The 19465-nt window shown below is 40.0% G+C and overlaps 2 protein-coding genes across 2 annotated transcripts; both read left to right on the top strand.

Moving 5' to 3' along the window:
* Window positions 1-5395: 5395 nt before the first annotated feature.
* Window positions 5396-7418, top strand: LOC101964739 (gamma-crystallin B). Its single transcript, XM_005342049.4, has 3 exons — window positions 5396-5404; window positions 5500-5742; window positions 7134-7418. The coding sequence occupies exons 1-3, from the start codon at window positions 5396-5398 to the stop codon at window positions 7407-7409; spliced, it is 528 nt and encodes a 175-aa protein (XP_005342106.2). The 3' UTR covers window positions 7410-7418.
* A 5824-nt stretch (window positions 7419-13242) lies between these two features.
* LOC101976328 (gamma-crystallin C) lies at window positions 13243-15415 on the top strand. Its single transcript, XM_021721641.3, has 3 exons — window positions 13243-13819; window positions 13919-14159; window positions 15071-15415. The coding sequence occupies exons 1-3, from the start codon at window positions 13811-13813 to the stop codon at window positions 15346-15348; spliced, it is 528 nt and encodes a 175-aa protein (XP_021577316.2). The 5' UTR covers window positions 13243-13810; the 3' UTR covers window positions 15349-15415.
* The last annotated feature ends 4050 nt before the right edge of the window (window positions 15416-19465 follow it).

The following is a 19465-nucleotide window of genomic DNA, read 5'->3' as shown; positions in this document are numbered from 1 at the left end:
TTATTAATTGATGTTCAAAGGTGTGAATACTCACCTGTAGCATTTACTAAAATATTAACAGAGACTCTCTTTGACCAATATTTCAGTCAGTCTTCTCTGAGTCCTCAACCTGACTAGATCTAAACTTGGACTTTCCTCTCTATCCTGGTAGAATTTGGTTTGAACAAGAATCCTGCTAAGTTAGTTTAGTGATCATCTCCCATCCCTGGTAACTGCGCACCCTGGCCTGCCTTCAGTAATAATACTGTCAAGTCAGATTAGCCAGAAATCCAGATATTCTGATGATTTTGGACTTAGTCACATGAAGCCAACTTCTCCCCAAACTCTTGAACCAACATCTTATTTCTAGATATCCAATTTCTTAATGTTTCCTCTTAGTGATTTTCCGTCCACTGACCTCCACCATGTTTCTTGGTTACAAATCTCCACATGGCCACGCTGGAGATGAAACCAAAAGCAATTTCTCTTCTCCACTGCAAAACCCCATTTCCATGGTCTCTATACCTATCTCCAAAGTCTGCCTTACCATCTTTGGCAAATGTTGTGAATGATTTTTTTCTTTATCAATATATCTGATTCCATTTTCGGGTCATCAGTATTATTTCACTATTTACTATGTGCTTCCAAATCCAATTTTTTGTTTGATTTTTCATTGTCACTCTTATTCTATAAATGGGGAAACTGAGGCTTAAGGAAGTTAATCTTTGTCTTTCCAAAGATTATATGAGCAATAACAGAAACTGCAGAAGTCTGCATGGATGTGTGTAGACATCGCTCAACAAATAATGCCTATTCAACAATTTCACAGTATTGTTAGTATTGCAATGAAAACACTTAAAAAGCTCTGGAGGAAGGAGTGTGAAAGCAAAGCCATGGGGCAGTCAGTCAGGGTAAGTCATTCCAGTTGGTGTCATTTGCAAGTGCTAGGTGCCCCACCAAGCCAATTATGCAGGCCTCCAAAGCATCATTCACACCCCCTACTCTACCCAGCTCAAGTCCCTCATGCTCCAACATAAGAAGCTGACTGCAAGACTGAGAGGTCTTGAGTGTAGGCCTCTGGTTGAAGCCTGGACATTCTCACGATTTTACATTTATTTGCTGAAGCTAACACTTGAAATTCTTGAGCCAATATTTTATTTCTAGGTATTTTTATGTGATGCTCGGTATGACTTAATTGTTTACCCCAGGGCTCCTTTAAGACTGCTACTGGTTGTGTGAGAGGTTGGGGCAAATTCTACAATGTCACACGATACAGGCTAGGAATGGGCCATAGCCAGCCTATTACCACCTCCTCCCATGCTTTTCTATCCCACAGAGAGCCAGGTCAGAGGCGGGGTGTGGATACTGTGGGAGTTCTGTTCTAGGGACACCTATCCACTAGGGAGTTCACTTTTTATAATAGTCTATCATGAGTCACTGGGGGGATATACAAGCTGCTCAGTTGGGGCTTGGGAGGCGGTGGTTATCAGCTATTTACAGGAGTTCTCTAGAAATACCAGCTGCCCGGCATCTGGAAGCTATAGAGTAGATGAGATTCTTGGGGCCTATCACGTATTAGGGTCCTTGCCCCTGCCAGGAGAATAAACCTGGAGTCGCATGAGAAGTGGAGAGAAAGTAGCTACCTCATTGTACACACCAAGGAGAAAGCCCAGGTTCATTACAGGCAATTGATCATAGCCTGGGATTACAATGTGACTGAATGTGCCAGAACAAAGGCTGGCTCTCTGTTCTGTGTTATCTAAGCACTAAAAAAAAAAAAAAAAAAAAAAAAAAAAAAAAACCATTATTTTTAGTTAAGCTTTTAAAAATTTTAACAAGTCCTATAAAGCCAGGGTGACTAAAGCTTGCGTTAATTTCTTTCTTCTTCTTCTGTTTCATGTCACAGCTCACCAGCTCCCAGAAGACAAGGCTATACAGATAGCAACACAGCCCACATGTGGGAGCTCCCTGAAGACTATTTCCACATCCAGGATCATCTCCTCTCAAGGATGTCTTCCTTCAAACTCCAGACCCACAAAAGACCCTGGACCTTTTTAAGGTACCCATCATCCAGGAGGCAATAGCTCCCAAGGTTCAAAAGAAAAGCACATACCAGTGGGGACAAATGCCCAAGTAGGCCCTCTGTGAGTAGTTACAATTGATGCTGAGACATATTTAATCCTTAAATTTCTTCTATTAGAATTGATCACATCCTGACCTTGTGTTCCTGATAATTTACTTTCTTTCCTAAGATCACTGGTGTCTCTGCATCAGAACCAAAGATGGAGTGTATCTATGTGACTAAAAGCACATTTCTCCAGGGTCATAAATTATTTAAACATTATACTACAAATAAAAATCAGGGTAATTTTAAGTCAGATTAATTTTTACTCCATGATATTTCATTATCATCCTCAAATCCTCACCTATGAATGGCACTGAATATATTCAGCCTCTTACATAAAATGGGGTTGTGAATTTTGTCCCCTTAAGGGTTCAAACTTTCAACACAGGAAAATGACCCTGTATATATCTTTTAGTGACTCCCTCAGCTGAACAGAATCCTCTCTTGAACATTGACCAGGCCTTAAGTATGGGTATGGTAGAGGGTCCAGAATGACTTCTCATTAAAAGTCTTGCTTCACCAAAACAAAACACCTTTGTGTTAAAAAGGCTAAATACAATCACCTTAATCAGTTTTATTAATCCCTTTATTTAAAAAACTACCTAGAAGAACACAAGAGCATGCCACACTGTGTAAGTAATACAACCACACATGAGTTTTATACGTAGATAAATACCAAAAGGCTCACTGTGGTTGTCTCAGACAGTGAGACCATCAACAATACTTACTTTCTCGTACAGAGGACACTGGTGCGCTGCCCAGACTCCCACTCAGGGTCAGTCACTCTTTCTCCCGGATACTGACAGCTGAAAGCTGAGTTTGTCTCAAGGAATTTCCCTCTGCTGAAGGGTGCTGTCTCTACCAAGCTCAGGCCCCTCCATAGCCACAGCTCACATCAGATGACTGGGCAATGCGGGGACACAGTCCTGGTCCCCTTACCTCATCCTCAAGGACTCTAGCTGGAGAGTTCCCTGTGGGACTGGCTGAGGCTCTGCTATTGCCCTGCTCCTTCCCAGCTCACGCTTACAATCGCACTGCAGGCATCTTTTCGCAGTTTGATGGAAGAGGAAAAAGGCTGGGCGAGCTTGGTTCTCTTGTGGTTGCCTTGGTGTGTGTGTACAAGCCCCAAATGGAGGGCTCCTGCATGATCACAGCTCCCTCAAGGGTGGCCCCAAAAATAGCAGAGAAGGAAATGCTCCCAGGGACAACCTTGAGGAAGTGTCCCTGCCCATCCACTTTGTGTAGAAAGAAAAATAGACAGGTTAGGATATATATAGAATACTGAGCAGTGATGAGGGTCGATGGCTGGTTGGTCCAGGGCCAGGGAGGAGAAAGGTTAAGGACAAGCAGATCTGGGGTAGAAATGTGTATGCAAACATAAGAGTGGGTACAAAATATGAAGATGATTGTATCCCCATATTAATGCCTATTCAGGGCATCCACCATGGAAGGCACACTAAACAACAAAGCAGAAAGAATGATTTAGGAGCAGGCATGGTGGCACATGCTTATAATCTCAGTGTTCTGAGGCTGAGACAGGAGGATGGCAAATTCAAGGCCAGCCTCCGGAACTTAATGAGTCCCTAAGCACCCTGTCTCAAAATTTAAAAATTTTAAAAGGGAATAGGAATGTAGCTCAGTGGTAAATCACCCCTGGGTTGATACCCAATACCGTTTCCCTCCACAAATAAAAGAAAAAATGATTTGGTCATTGGCTATCAATCATTCTCTGCCATCAGCTACCCTAGTGCTGACACAATGACCTCCTGGGCAGAGCAAAGTGTTCATGGTGGCAGAGGTGAAGGTTAGGCCTTAGCTCCCACATGGCCAAGGCAAAATCAGCTACTGTCTCTGTACAATGTCCAATCTGCCAGCAAGAAGGACCAACTGTGCCTCAATGTGGCTCATACCTTGAAGAACCAATCAGCCACTTGATGATGAGCTGAATACCTGGATTCTCTTTCCCCTTGGAAGGGATAATGACTCACCCTGATAGGAATCAATGCATACCCCAGGTATGGGTTTACCTTTCTTGCCCTGAAGGGTCTTAGCCAGTAAACCTACTGCATGCTACATAAATAATACATGCTTATGATTAACAACCAAATTTTCAAAGAATAAGTATTGAAAAATGTAGCATCATTTTTACATTTTTGCAAAATCTCTTTAATTGCCATGTAGCCTCTGGAAAAACAACGCTGCCCATTCATGAAAGAATGAGAGTGAATAAAAGGCAAATGACATCTTAGTATTATTTTGAAAACTGTCTCGGTGGTACGAACAGTTTGAAATTGTCTCAGGGACCCAAAGGGTTCACCATACTGTGAGATCCACATTTTCAAGAAGCCAGACAGGCTAGCCTGGATGCTGTCCAGCATCTAAGTCCAAGGACCTGGATGGGAGATACTTCTGCAGAACTTCTTACACTACTCAAACTGCCCTTGTCAAGAAAGCAAGGGTTTTAATGATTTTTTAAGAAGAAAGATCTTAAGATATTTGAAGAAGAGGTGGAATGGCAAAGAGGAAGCAGAATTTGGGCAGCCACAGCAGAAAGAAGCATTTAGGACCTTAGAGAGATGAGAGGAATGGAGGAAGATCACAATTATCTGCTTTCCTTCCAGTATTGCAGGCCCACTAAATGTGTGTGCCAAACCTCTGTTCTAGGGCTCAAGGCTAAATGAACAAGAGAGACTCCGCTGCCTCCAGGAGCCTATGAATCCCAGTCTAGTAATAATTCTATTCAGGGTGATTCCCCAAATAACAGTGATGATCATGGAATCTTGAATTCTAAGTAAGCTCTATGCTTTTCAAAACGCTTTCACAGATTACAGATTACTTCTCTTGATTCCCTCTTCCTTAAGATTCCCTCTTCCTTATTACTTAAATTCAAGTTTTTTAAAAAGTTAAAAAACAAAACACCGGTCCCTGAGTGCTAAACAAAATCACCTTTGAGAAGTCAATTACGCACAGTAAACTATAAAATAAAATCATAGGGATAGAGTTTCGCTCTCCCTTTTGCTCAACTAAAAGAGTAAAGACTCTTTTCACTTTGGTGGCAACAACAGCTTTAGTGAATTAGAGCAACTCGAACCTACCAGAAAGAATGAGAGTAAACCATTCAGCCAACCCCAGTGGGCAGGGGGAGGGAGAGCGCGGAGCTTGCAAATCCCCTCACTCCCGCAATGGGCCCTTTTGTGTGATTTCCTGTGGAGGCAGCAGTCAGGGCTGCTATATATACAGCGATCCAGAGATCCACAGTACCGAGAGAACGTCCCTGTTTGCCCCTCCAACATGGGAAAGGTGAGTCCTGGGTGGGGACCTAACGCTCCATCTGGGCCCTGGTGTAGCATCCTCAGTGGAGGCAAATTGCTCATGCTTCCACTCTTCCTTTGCAGATCACTTTCTACGAGGACAGGAGCTTCCAGGGCCGCTGCTACGAGTGCAGCAGCGACTGCCCCAACCTGCAGACCTACTTCAGCCGCTGCAACTCCATCCGCGTGGACAGTGGCTGCTGGATGCTCTATGAGCGTCCCAACTACCAGGGCAACCAGTACCTACTGCGGCGCGGGGAATACCCCGACTACCAGCAGTGGATGGGCCTCAGCGACTCCATCAGCTCCTGCCTCCTCATTCCCCAAGTGAGTGTGGTTCTGTCTGTGCCATTGGCTTCTGGAAATAAAAACCATGTGAAGGCATTATCTTAGGTAGGGACTGGGGGTGTAGTTCAGTGGTAGAGCACAAGCTCAGTAGGCTTGAGTTTCATCTCCAGCACCAAAACCAAACAAAACCTTATCTTAAACATAATAGTTCCAACTAGAGGGCAGGAAGTGGAAATGCTTAGCGAGCGCAGGCCCGCAGGCCCGTGTACACAGATACCTTAGACGTAAAGCCTTTCTTCATGAACTCGGTGGTGGGATTTTTTAAAAAGTCATGTTCCCAGATTTTACATCTTACGTGCAATCAAAAATTAAGAAAACAAAAATCAAATCAGAAAAATTAGGATATTGGGGAGATGGAATTTACTATTTGTTCAAGATATCATTGCCTAAAGTGTTCATTCCAAGCCATATAAAGTTAGAAATCAAATGAATCAAAATTTATGAGTACAATCTGGAGCTGTTTGCTTGACTAAAAATTCTCTGATTTGTTTGGCCTTACTTTTCTCCTTGATGATTCCTCTTATCTTCTGGTTTCTATTCCAATGTAATGATCAGTAACTAATTATCTCACTTATAGATATAAATCAGAGGAAAAGACAATCCCAAACCAACGTTTGAGATCAGTATTTTCTGGAAAGTGATTGCAGAATATTTAGAAAAGGGGACTGTGGGAGGTATGAGATATAGTGCCATCAAGTCAGAACTCATTAAGGCTATTCTAGCTGCCCAGGGAAATGGCTAAGTTGAGGATAAGAGGCTAGGGAGGGAGCTGAGGAGTCATTTGGTTTGAGATTTGAACCCAAACTGCAGATATGAAAAACAGGGATGAGGGAAACATGTCATCTTCTCTGTCCCAAGAGCTTAATAATCCTATGCTCCATAAAATACATGAAAATCAGTATATCAGTCTTACAGAAAATAGCTAAATGTTGATATTTTTCCAAGCAAATGCTGATATAATTTTAACAACAGTGATATATCAAATGATACCTTCCCTCCCAATGACTCTCACTTTTCTCCTTTGAGAAGCGCTATCTCAAAAAAAAAAAAAAAAAAAAAAAAACAAGCACTAAAATGCAGTGGTAAATTTATTTTATTTTAAGCATATCTTAATACCTGAGGATGGAGGCTGGTGGGTGGAGGCTGAAAAGCTGCCAAGCTGCGTCCTTGCTTTGCCCATGGATCACTAGGTTCATTAGCAGTGAGCTATAGGTGGCTCCTGAGTTCTGAATACTGCAATATGATTGTTCTGGAAGCAAACTTGGATCCAGAGCATTTCTGGACAGGTGTACCCAAGGAAGCATGGGGCTTGGAACTTTAGTTTCTCTGTTTGTGTTGATTTTCCTTTTCTTTCCTGTCTGCCCTCCCAGCACTCTGGCACTTACAGAATGAAGATCTATGAGAGAGAGAACTTTAGAGGACAAATGTCAGAGGTCACAGACGATTGTCTCTCTCTTCAGGACCGCTTCCAACTCAATGAAATCCAGTCCCTCAATGTGCTGGAGGGCTGCTGGGTCCTCTATGAGATGCCCAGTTACAGGGGACGGCAGTACCTGCTACAGCCAGGGGAATACAGGAGATATCTTGATTGGGGAGCTGCAAATGCCAAAGCTGGGTCTTTAAGACGAGTCATGGATTTTTATTGAAGTATTAACATTCTCCACTTTTCTCCTTTAGAATCTAATAAAGAATGTAGCTTGTGATTCTGGCACTAATAGAGTCCTGTCTTTCTTTCAGTCTATTAAGCATTCATGAGGAGTAACGGCACTAGGCCAAACACAATAGCATGTTTTCAAGATGGGAAGCAACTGCTTATAAAGGGAATAATGTGGAGAACAGTATTTCTGGCATGTTCTGATGACTAAAATATACAGGCTCAAAGAAAAGTTCCATTCAACTGGGCTAAAGCAATCTGTGGTTGTTTCATAAGGATATATCTGCGGCTACAATAATAAATAAGTAAGTACTTATTGAAACACCTCAAGTTATCCCTTCAGGTTGGCCCCATTGCTATCCCTGATTAGGAGTCATTTGCAGCAGCTAGACTCTTATTTTAGCTTTGTAAATAAACGAGCTTATCTTACCCATTGCCCTTATCCTGCTAACAGCCACCATCCCTTCTGTCCCAAATCCATTTCCCCTCTTTCCACCATGAGTTTTGCAATCCAAATATAATTCACTGCCTCTTTACCTTATGAACTCTGTAGAAGATTTAATGGCATTTTCCAAAAACACATACCCATGAAGAAACTCAGCCTCATATCATTTTAATAGGAAATAATGTACTATGAGTAATACATAGAAAATATTGCTGAATAGAAAATAAGCAATCTAAATTTTCTGGAGAAGACTGTGTGATTGCATATTTGTTCCCCTTAGTTTTTCAAAGTGAATTAAAGTGGGTAGTAAAACTCATAATAATAAATTTAAAAATAAGTGGATGAGGAAATTGGGTGAGAGGAAAAACAAAAATGGAAGAGATGAGATGGAACCAAAAGTGAAGTTCAAACTCAAGTTGTGAACTGGAACATGCTAAGTTAACCGAAGATAGATATAGATTTTGCTCAAGCAGCCAAGGCAGAGAAGGAAACAAGATCAGTTTCATAACTCACAGAGTTTAGAAGACAAATAAATTAATCAGTACAAGCTTCATTATCCTCAGTACCAACACCTAAAATGAAGTTTTCTTGTAAGTCCTGGTAAAGAGGATATTGAGTAAACAACATCCCTAAAAACATCTTGTGTGAATAAATAAGGTTCTTGGGGCTGTTTCTTGTGAAGTTCATCAAGGAAACAGATGACTTCAGGTCAAAATTCTTTGAAAGTATCCCATCCTTTGAGGTTCTAATGAATTGACTCAAATCCCACCTCACATGGCATAGAAACAGAGTGAACATGTAATCTTTGTCTTAAACTGGGTCACTTCTGACCTATTATTAATAATCGCACTTGGACAAGAAGCACAAACTAAGATTGTTCTGGGAAAACCAGGACTCATGGATAGCCTATTGTATACATATATTACATGTGAAGGTTCTTTCCTGGAAAATAGTTTGATTTGGGGCTGGGGATATGGGTTGATGGTATAGCACTTTCTTGGCATGTATGAAGCCCTGGATTCAATCCCCAGCATTAAAAGAAGAAGAAGAAGAAGAAGAAGAAGAACAAGAAGAAGAAGAAGAAGAAGAAGAAGAAGAAGAAGAAGAAGAAGAAGAAGAAGAAGAAGAAGAAAGAAAAAAAAGTAGTTCAATTCTCAGATTATTTTGTATTAACTATTCCTAAAGCCCAGCTTTTTTAACCTTTAAACTCCCAAAGGTAGTGTTGGTTTCCTGGAAACATTAATCAGAGTCCTCTATTTGCTAACAGTGATATAGGGAACATGAATTAGAAAACCAAAAGTTTATTTTATTTATTTACTTATTTATTTATCTATTTATTTCATAGTATTTGCTTAGAAGACATAAAATCATAGACTTTAGAAATGGAAATTATACACCTGAACTGGAAATACATAAAAATTAGAATTCTTGAATTTCTTTAATCAAATCATTATTCTTAAAAATTATTCTTTAAAATTGGTTGTTCCTATTCCTAGTATCTAGGCAAAGAGAAAGTTGCTCTCCCCTTAATCCCAACATGAAGAGAAAGTCACATGGGGAATGACCTGGGGAAGAGATATACCCAAACCCACTCCTAATTCTACCCTTTACTCCTTTCTCTCCCTCCTCTCTCTAGTGCAAACGCTGGGACCTCAGAGAGTTGAATGGGAAGAGGAACTAAAATGAACCAAGAATTTGAGACAACCCCAGTTCAACCTACATGCTGTACACTCTAGATACTGCCCGCCCCCCATACACACACAGGTATTTCCAAGTCCAGACTTAAAACTTTCTCTTCTTTTTTTTTCCTTCTCTTTTCGCCCTTTGAATCTGCAATATCTTTGCCTATTTAATCTTACTAAAATGTCCACCAAACAATGAAACCAGAGTGGAAGCTACTACATAAATGAGTGCCAAATATTGCCATACTGAGTTATGTCCCCAAAGGGGTCTCATCATGAGCTTTTTCCCTAATCTTCCCACCCTGCTACTATGGGGTTAGGTCCTGACTTTAGTATGTATTCTTTTTCTCTTCCCTTTGGAACTTGGGAGTTCAAATTTTCTTCTTTGTGAGTTCGTCAGAGCAGAAGTGACAAAGACAACTACCTATTGCTTAGACAAGAAGAAATATATCGTCAATTTGTTCCAAGGGGTATCCTATAGGAGTCTAGCAAAGGCAGGTCAGTGATTACTCCTCTCTTCTTGCCACTGGTTGTATGGTCATGAGAGATAAACTGAGAAAGAGAACCAGAGGCCAGTCTCTTGTCCAGTCTCTTTGTTTGGGACACTTTGATCTACATGGTCACCACCCAAATGATCTATGATTATTTAAGCAAGCATGTATTTAATACAAACACCACATTAATTGCTAAGAAGCAGAAAGGTAGACGATAACATCAACTGCTATCTGGGCCTCAGACACAAGCAAAACTCTGAGAATTGCTGCTGCTGTTGCAACACTAACTGGTCATTTCACAAGATAAAACAATTAAACAGTTAAAATGACTGCAGAGTCGAGGGCTTTGGAGACCACACAACATTCTTGTTTTCTTCCTTTTGCTTACTCTTCTCCACCATTATAAAAGCCCATTAGATAGATGAAGCATGGAGTGTGTCATTCTACACACGGAAGGTTGCCAATGCTGAACTTAGATATGAATGATACCATATGAGCTCCTGTGAGCTGAGCATTGGAAATCAGTCCCAGGGACTACTATGACAATGAATTTCAGACTAGAGAAAAACATTCATTCATTCCCCCACCACCACCCTAAGCATTTACAGAGTAAACTTTATGTGCCAATTTGTTTTGTCAATTAGTGAGAATATTAAAACAAAAATAGTCCCTGCCCTCCTGGGGCTCCCCATATCTATTTTGAATACGTGATCTCTAAACAAAATAATCAAATAAGTGAAGGTTACTGTTACAGTGGTATGAACACAATACTTGGGGACCAAGTATAAATTTGAATTTAGTATATATAAATATACTAAATTCAACCCAGAAGAATTAGAAAAGGTTCTAGAAAATCTTTACAGTGGAATTGATGCATGAGCTGAGCTTCGAAGAAAGGGTAACACTCCTCTGGGTGAAAGGTAGAGAATTGGTGTCTCCATGAGAAAGATCATTATATTGAAAACCGAGAGCAGTGTGAAAATAACATCATGTGTTTGGGAAATGACAAGTGGTTCAGCGTGATCGGACAGTGTGGCAAGAGACAGAGGAGGTCATGCCTGGTGTTAAGAAATCAGGACTTGATCATGAAGGCAATGGGAGTCAGGAAGCATTTGGAACAGATGAGCATGTAACTTGATGTGTTTCTATTCCCATCATCCCAGCATCTTAGCAGAGTGCATTGTAGAGAGGAGGCAAGACTAGGCAGAATCTGGAGACTGATAAAAATCACCAAGATAGAATAAGGACCCTAAATACCCTTCTTTCTTCTTCACCATTAAATCCCTTGCTCCCTTGGGGGGGAGCGATTTGAGTAGGGTAAAGCATAATGCAGAACTATCCTAGCATCCCACTGTGTTTCCTGGGCTTGAGATGCTGGACAGCATCCAAGCCAGGCTGTTGGTAATGTAGATCTCATAGTGTGGTATGGGGACCTTTGGAGTTCCCAAGACATTTTCAAAGTATTCATGAATACAAATTTGTCAGGACAAATTTCAAAATGATTTTGAGATGTTATTTGCCTGTTTTACCAGGGTGTGATTTAAGTGCTGGTAACCTTGCTTTGGTTCTCCAAATTATGAAGAACAAGAAATAGTGCTACAAAGCAGAGTATGTTTCTGTCTACAGGTTTAAAGAGAATCTTAGCAGAGATGTTAATAAGGCCTTACCTGGGGATGGCTAAAACACATGATGTCCTTCTCAAAAAATGAAGGAATAAATCACAGAAGAGTATTTTTGAATTTGGTCCAAGAACTAATTGATGCTGGTTAAAAATATAGGGGTCTTGTTCTGATCTAATGATGTCAAATCTTGGGACTGGTAATTTGCATTTTCTTTTCTTTGTAGTAATTTGCATTTTTAACAAGCAAGGTGATTCTTTTTGGGAGAATGGGTACTGGGGATTGAACTCAGGGCATTCTACCCCTGAGCCACATCCCCAGCCCAAATTTTTGTATTTTATTTAGAAACAGGGTGTAGTTGTTTAGCACCTGGCTTTTTGCTGAGGCTGGCTTTGAACTTGCAGTCCTCCTGTCTCAGCCTCCCAGTAGCTAGGATTATAGGCATGCACCATGGTGCCTGGAACAAGGTGATTCTTAGGCATAACAGAGTTTTTAAAAACTAAAATTCCTTCCAAACCTAACTTTGTTTTTTATCCACCCTCCCAAAAAAAGACTTTGTAGAGAATAATTGTCTCAGGAATCCTTAAGATTCTTTATCTTTAAGAGAGATAAGTAGGCTGAAGTTATCCTTGATGATGTCACTCACTTCATTACCAGTATTGATGTCACTAGGATTACTAAAGCTCATCTGTGCCCGGTATGTGCCACACACATTATACACATAATCCCATTTACTCATGCCAAAGTCCTTTAGCTAAAAACCACCAGGAATATGCCTGTTTTTAAACAAGTTAGGCTTATGTCTGGTTGTGTCCTGGGAGAACTCACATGATAGGGAAAACTGTAATGTTTTCCGTGAGAAGAGGTTGAAAGGAACCTATTCTAGGACTTGTACTTTGGTTGTGTGATTTGGGGAAGGGTCTAAAAAGTGGGGGTTCACTCTTGATTAGAAATCATCATAAAGCAGGATTAGCTTTATGATTGGTTATCTCTATAAATCTTGCCCATGGGAAGAGGAGGCTAGCATGAGGATAATTATAATTGACAAACAAGTAGCAGTTAATTATTTTGGCTGAGAAGGGGGTGTTTATTATTTTGTGGGTGACACATCAACTTTATTTATGCTTGAGTTTAGACAAAATGGTGAAGTGGCCTTATTTCATCTCATTTTATCATGTCTCAGAGTAATCTTGCCAGAAGTTGGCACTTTATGGGATTGTTCATGTCTAATAGAAGAGTAAGCAGGGCTTAGCTGCAGCTTCTAAATGTCAGGCCTGCTCCTCTTTTGCTTTCTTCCTCATTCTTCATATTCTCTCTCCCAAGTAGTTTGTGCTTTGAGAAGTTTGCGCTTTGCCATGGCCAGGCCATGCTGCTGTTCAGTGGACTTGAGTCAGGACAGCCCCAGTCCAAAGGTCCCCTCTTGTCTGGGAAGAGCTTCCTCTGCCCTTGGAAAAGGGGAAGCCATCCATAAAGTCATGTGCCTCTCAGTCTCGGGCCCCATGACCACAGAAACCTTTGCTCTGTTTCTTATAACAAGTTAATAGAGTTACATAGGGTGCACCCACCAAACTAGGCATTAATAACTATGTTTTAAAGCATAAGGTCAACACAATCAGAAACAGTCACGAGATCTGAATCTAGATTTGTGTCCTGCATTGAACTGGCAACTTACGTAAAGAAGAAGAAGAAAAAAAAAAAAAAACTAAGATAGGCCAGCCTCTGTTATCTAAAAATATCAGGAAAATTCTCTCTCAGAATTCAAACCTCCCAGAATTCTGGAGATACTTCCACAAAGGCACAGATTTTTCCCAGGAGACTCACGAGGTATAATGGAATCATAGTGTGGAGACATGAATTTTAGGTCAGAAGTTCAGACTGGTGTGCTGATAAATTTAGAAAACAGTAAGAATCCAAATAAAAGCGACACAGAGCAGCACATACAGGACAGCGTTAGAATATACCAGAGAACGAGGGCAAATCTTTAATCACTGCCCCTGAATGCAGCGTGCAAAAGGGATCCATAAAATCCCCTTATCACCCTCCCCGGCCCCTTTTGTGTTTTCCTGCCAACGCAGCAGGCCTCCTGCTATATAGACCTACTGGGGCTGGCCGCTTCCAATGTACTGAGCTCGCAAGGTCTGTGTCAACCGGCCATGGGGAAGGTAAGCAGAACACAAGTTAAAGAAAAATAAAGAAAGAGGAAACAAAGCCTTTGTGCTTTGGGAACAAATGATTTCATTCAAATTACTTTTCCTTTGCAGATCACTTTCTACGAGGACAGGAGCTTCCAGGGCCGCTGCTACGAGTGCAGCAGCGACTGCCCCAACCTGCAGACCTACTTCAGCCGCTGCAACTCCATCCGCGTGGACAGCGGCAGCTGGATGCTCTATGAGCGTCCCAACTACCAGGGCAACCAGTACCTACTGCGGCGCGGGGAATACCCGGACTACCAGCAGTGGTTGGGCCTCAGCGACTCCATCAGCTCCTGTCGCCTCATCCCCCCAAGTGAGTCCTGCTGCCTAAGGGACTCACTTGGGGGATGTTTTATTGATGTGGGTTTGAGGGGAAAGAATTTTCCCTTTAAAAGTTAAGTGGGCTTTAGATACCTGCCTGGGCCTAGATGTGTACAGGCATGGAAATAACGAAAAAAAGAACCCATTTAGAAGTGCCAGTTTTATTTTTAATTTCTGTCACCATTAGGTCAAAGTTGTTTGTGACAAATGTAATATCATAATGAGATACACAACAAAACTTGCAGATGGAAAGCTGGCTGGGCATAAGATGGCACTGTTTCTAGCAAATATATTTTTATCTACATGAAAGGAATTTCTAATAAATGAATTAAACACGTTGTACTATAGACTTGAAAACTCAGTTTATCAAAATAGGTTATGGAAAGGTAGTATCCAAGTTTGGAAAAGTCTTTTAATTTGGAAGTGACTATTAAAACCAAAGTTTCATTGAATTACATTTTTAAAATCTTAAATCTGCTGTTAAGTTTATATGTGTATTAATTGGAAGATATTATTCTTATTAGGAGAATACTGGTCAAAATAGACTATTTGTTTTTACCCAAAATACAGGTTTAAGCTAACACAGGGAGTTAGTAATCAAGATATTTGAGTTTGTAATCAATTCTCAGAGTCTGCACCTCTTTAAAATCCCATCTCCTAGATTAGAAAGGAAGGAAGGAAGGAAAGAAGGAAGGAAGGAAGGAAGGAAGGAAGGAACTAAGCATATGAATATTTGCTAAATAATAGCAGAAAACTTCCATGTACAGCCCTCGCAGCAGTTTTGGAGTCTCAGATTCTATATTCACAACCACAACACCCCGGCTTCCAGATTCATGTGGTGTTTGGATGAATTGTGGAAGAGACTCACTTGCTTTTTCCCATTCTTCTTTTTGTGGATGGAACAGGCAGGCTCCCACCGGATACTGCTATATGAGAGGGAAGACCACAAGGGCCTCATGGTGGAGCTAACCGAGGACTGCTCCTGCATACAGGACCGTTTCCACCTCAATGAGTTTCCCTCCCTCCATGTGCTGGAGGGCTGCTGGGTCCTCTATGAGATGCCCAACTACAGGGGACGGCAGTATCTACTGCGGCCCCAAGAGTACAGGCACTACCAGGACTGGGGAGCCGTGGACGCTAAGGCAGGCTCTTTGAGAAGGGTGGTGGATTTATACTAAAATAGGTTAACACTTCCATTTTCTCATTTTGGAACCTAATAAAGTATTTAGTCTGTATTGTCGGCAACTGCTTGACTTCTGTTTTTCTTTAATTGTGTGCAAATCAAGCCACCTGTAAATGTTAAAGTTTAAGAGATATGGGGCACTCCTGTAATTCTAGCTACGTGGGAAGCTGAGGCAGAAGGATCTCAAGTTTGAAGCCTGGGCAACTTTGTGAGACCTTGTCTCATAATGTTTAAAAGAGGAAATATAGCTCAATGATAGAGCATTTGCCCTGAGTTCAATCTCCAATATAGGAAAGGAAAAAAAGAAAGAAAGAAAAAGAATGGGGGAGGGACCTGTTCAAGAACTTGTGAGTTTGAACAAGTCCCATAAGTTGGAAGGGGGGGGGACGTGTCAGAGCGAGAGACATGGCAACTGGTGAATGGAGTGAATATAGGAAATGTGATACACACACACACACACACACACACACACACACACACACACACACACCACAGTGGACTTTACTACTTTACTCAGCCAAAAAGAAGAACTAAATTGTGTCATTTACCAGAAAGTGGATAGAACTTGAGAGCATTATGTAAACAAAATAAGCCAAACTCATAAAGTCAAGGGTCAAATGTTGTCTCTCATATGAGGAAGATAGAAAAAAGAAAAAAAAAAAAGGGTGGGGTGGGGAAGGTGAGGTCTCATGAAAATAGAAGGGAGACCAGTAGAGAAAGGCAATTAGGGGAGAAGGAATAAGGAAAGAAGAGGTATCGGGAAACTAAACTGACCAAATTATATTGTTATATTATGTGCAAGTATAAATGTGTAATAATGAATCCTACTATTATGTATAATTATATGGCACCAATAAAATTTTATAAAAAGCTAGAGACATGGGAGAGAGCAATTGCTGGGAAAAAAAGCATTCAGCTGAGGGCCTTGAAGAACAGTATTCTAGAAGTTTCTTTCTGACCCAAGAAGTGGTTGGAAACCCCAAAAGACAGAACCAGATGAGTTGTGAGGACAAATTCAACTTGGCAAAAAGCCTAACTAGACTATATAAGGAACGGTAGTTTTATTCACTTTCAAATACTATACTACGTAACTAAGGCCAGGGCTGCCAATGATCATTGTTGTGCTTTTGTACAAAGTTACAGGCCCTCCACCTTCTTCAAAAACAGTTCCCCTGAGTGTGACTCCTGGCCAGTACTGGCCTTGGACCAAACATGCAGAAACTGAATGGACATAACATGGCACCCAGCCAATGCAAGTATATGCCACAAACAAAAAGATCTTTAACTACCCAAAATAGGCTCAAATTTAAAGGCATGTTAGAGAAAGCCATAATTTATATCAATTTCATATAATTTTTATATGAAATAAATTATATATAAATATATAATAATTATAATTTCTCTTCTAGAAATCTTTCCTTGTTTATATAGATACCTTGTGAAACATGTGCTTCTTTTCTTTATGAAAATGAAATCATGCTGTACATATTAGTCTGCAACTTACTTGTAAAGTGGAATATAATATGGACATGTACCTAGGTTAGAATCAATCTCATTCTGTTTTATGGCAGAATGACATCCCATTCCAGAGGACCCCTAAATTATTGTACCCTTTCTCCATCGCCATAGGGATTTTCCATTGTTGCTTTTATATATAATGCTGCAAACAATATCATTGTAAATGTTCTCTTATCTTGACATGGCATAATTTCAATAGAATAGAAACCTAGAAGTGACACTTCCTGCTCATTGTGTAAGTTTATTTTTTCTTTTAAAAGACCGCCTAATTATTAGATACTAGGGATCCTTACTTCTCTGAGATAGGATCTTTTTATTTGAGCATCTATTATGGACTAGGTATACATGGCACTGAGGGTGAAAATAACCACCCAAATGAACAAATGGCATTATCTTTATTGCCACAGAGTTCTATATAGAAGAAAGTATTAAATCTAGCTAGTAATATCTAATCATTATTTAAGTCAAGCACATTACCAAGTGCAAAATAATACAGATTAATCACTTATTCATTGAATACTTTTACTAAGCATTTTAAAATCATTTCATGACAAATTTTTATTGAAAATTAAATGGAATAATATTTGTTTATATATTTCTCCTGTTATGTGCTTATATTTGTTAACATTTGGGTTGGGAAAATGTTTTCCTGACATGACATACATATTTAATACTTCCTTATGCATCTTAATCTTTCTATATTTCTTCTTCTTTTTTTTTTCCTGCTATAGAATAATATCTCCAATGGAAAAAGTTTCTAGTGTGTAGGAAACACTATCCTCGCCATGATAGTTGGGTAACAGCGGAAGAGCTGCATTGTAGGAACAACCACTTCCTGCCTTTGATTCTTTGGCTGGGGAACAGGAGGCCAAGAAGGAGCTTGTCCCAGGTTCTCTTCCTCTGCTACCTCCAACTGATCCTCCTCCCATCCCACCTCCATCTCCTACCTTTATTCCCTTTCATTCACTTCTCCAGTACACAGGTCTTGGGGTACAAGCAAAGTGAATCCTCCAATATCGCCCCCCCCCCATTCTATAGGAAGGGAGGAATTTCAACAAGATCCAGTGCTGTCAGCTCCTTGTGCTAAAATTATCTAAGGTCCACTTATAAATCTTCTAAGGAACGAAAATCCTAAAAATAATCCAAATATTTTGTAAACAACTTATTTTTTTCTTTCTCTCCCACAAAATTAAAGTGAGTTTGCCACCCAACATGAAAATGGCCTCTTTTTTCTTGAGACTTTCAAAAGAGAAATACTAAGGAACCAGTTTCCCATCACTTTTATAGTCAGGTTTGTGCCTTTCTTGGTGAATCATACATCTTAGTGAAGGGTTTTAAAGAACAATAAATATTAATGATAGTTAACAATTTAGGTGGCAGATAGGGATGAAGGTGCCTGGGTAATACCACTTCATTCAACGTGAAATGTCATGTGACAAAAAGAGAATGACAGTTTTATAATAGAAGCTGTTAATAAAGAACATTATCTTGAAGTTTTTAAAAAATAGCTCAATCACATAGGCAGCTTCTATTCTGAACAAGAAGCCTATTATTACAATACTTATGAAGAAACAGATGTTCCGTTACACTAAATAACACACCCGGCTTCTCATAGCTAGTCAGAAGTAAGGATAAGATTGCCACTCAATTTGTCTAATGTCCCTAAGTTCATGTTTGTTCTAATATGGGGAGTTCTATGGAGGAATCATTTCTGAAATAATTCTAGGATAGAATTTATCCTAGAATCTTCAGAATTTATAATGATTTGAAAACACTGTAACAAGAAGATCCACCACCCCAAATGCTTACCTTATTTTTCACATAATTTCAATCAAGCAGTTCTCAACATTTTAGATTTCCCAGGCCAATTTTCTTCAAATGGGTACATAATATTGCCAACTTGTATTTTGATGGGCAAAGACATTTAAAACATAAAAACAAAAGAAGAAATTAAAAACTAAGTACCATCTATTCTTACATCATTTTATAAAAGACAATTGTAAGAGGGCATTTTAGACCCCCAAATTACAAAAGTTTCTACTAACATACACTGCAGTCCAGGAAAGAATTCTTGGAAACTTTGACACGATGTATAGGTTTCTCAGTTGGTAAAAAACTGGCCAAAGTTGAGCAAATTTGAAAACTCTTGTTTGGAGTTTGCAAATCAATGCCTTTGGGTGCCAGGGAGATAGTGTCAATAAGTGAAACACTTCCATTAAGACAACAGGAATGCTGTGGAGTATGTTGAACTGTGAACAGTGTGAACCAATACAAAGCATTATAAAAACCATCTACACACTGCACCAGCCAAACAAAATATCTAACCATGGACACTGTAGTAATTCCCCATGCATCTTCTCTCCCCATGAGGAAATGCTGTGGCACTATGTGTGTGTGTGTATATATATTTATATATACACACACACACACACTCATACACAATCTTGCTATGGAGCTTGTGGATGTGAGAAAAGAAATTCTGACAATGACGAACATTAAATTTTCTTTCCATCCTAATGGAATGAGACTTAGCTTCATAAAATATTTTGAGTTCTAGAAAATAAGAATGGTATTTTTATGTGCTTCATTTTATA

This window comes from Ictidomys tridecemlineatus, chromosome 7, assembly GCF_052094955.1.
Source record: "Ictidomys tridecemlineatus isolate mIctTri1 chromosome 7, mIctTri1.hap1, whole genome shotgun sequence".
Classification (NCBI taxonomy): Eukaryota; Metazoa; Chordata; class Mammalia; order Rodentia; family Sciuridae; genus Ictidomys; species Ictidomys tridecemlineatus.
Note: the sequence above shows the minus strand (reverse complement) of the source record. Positions and strands in the feature narration are given on the sequence as shown.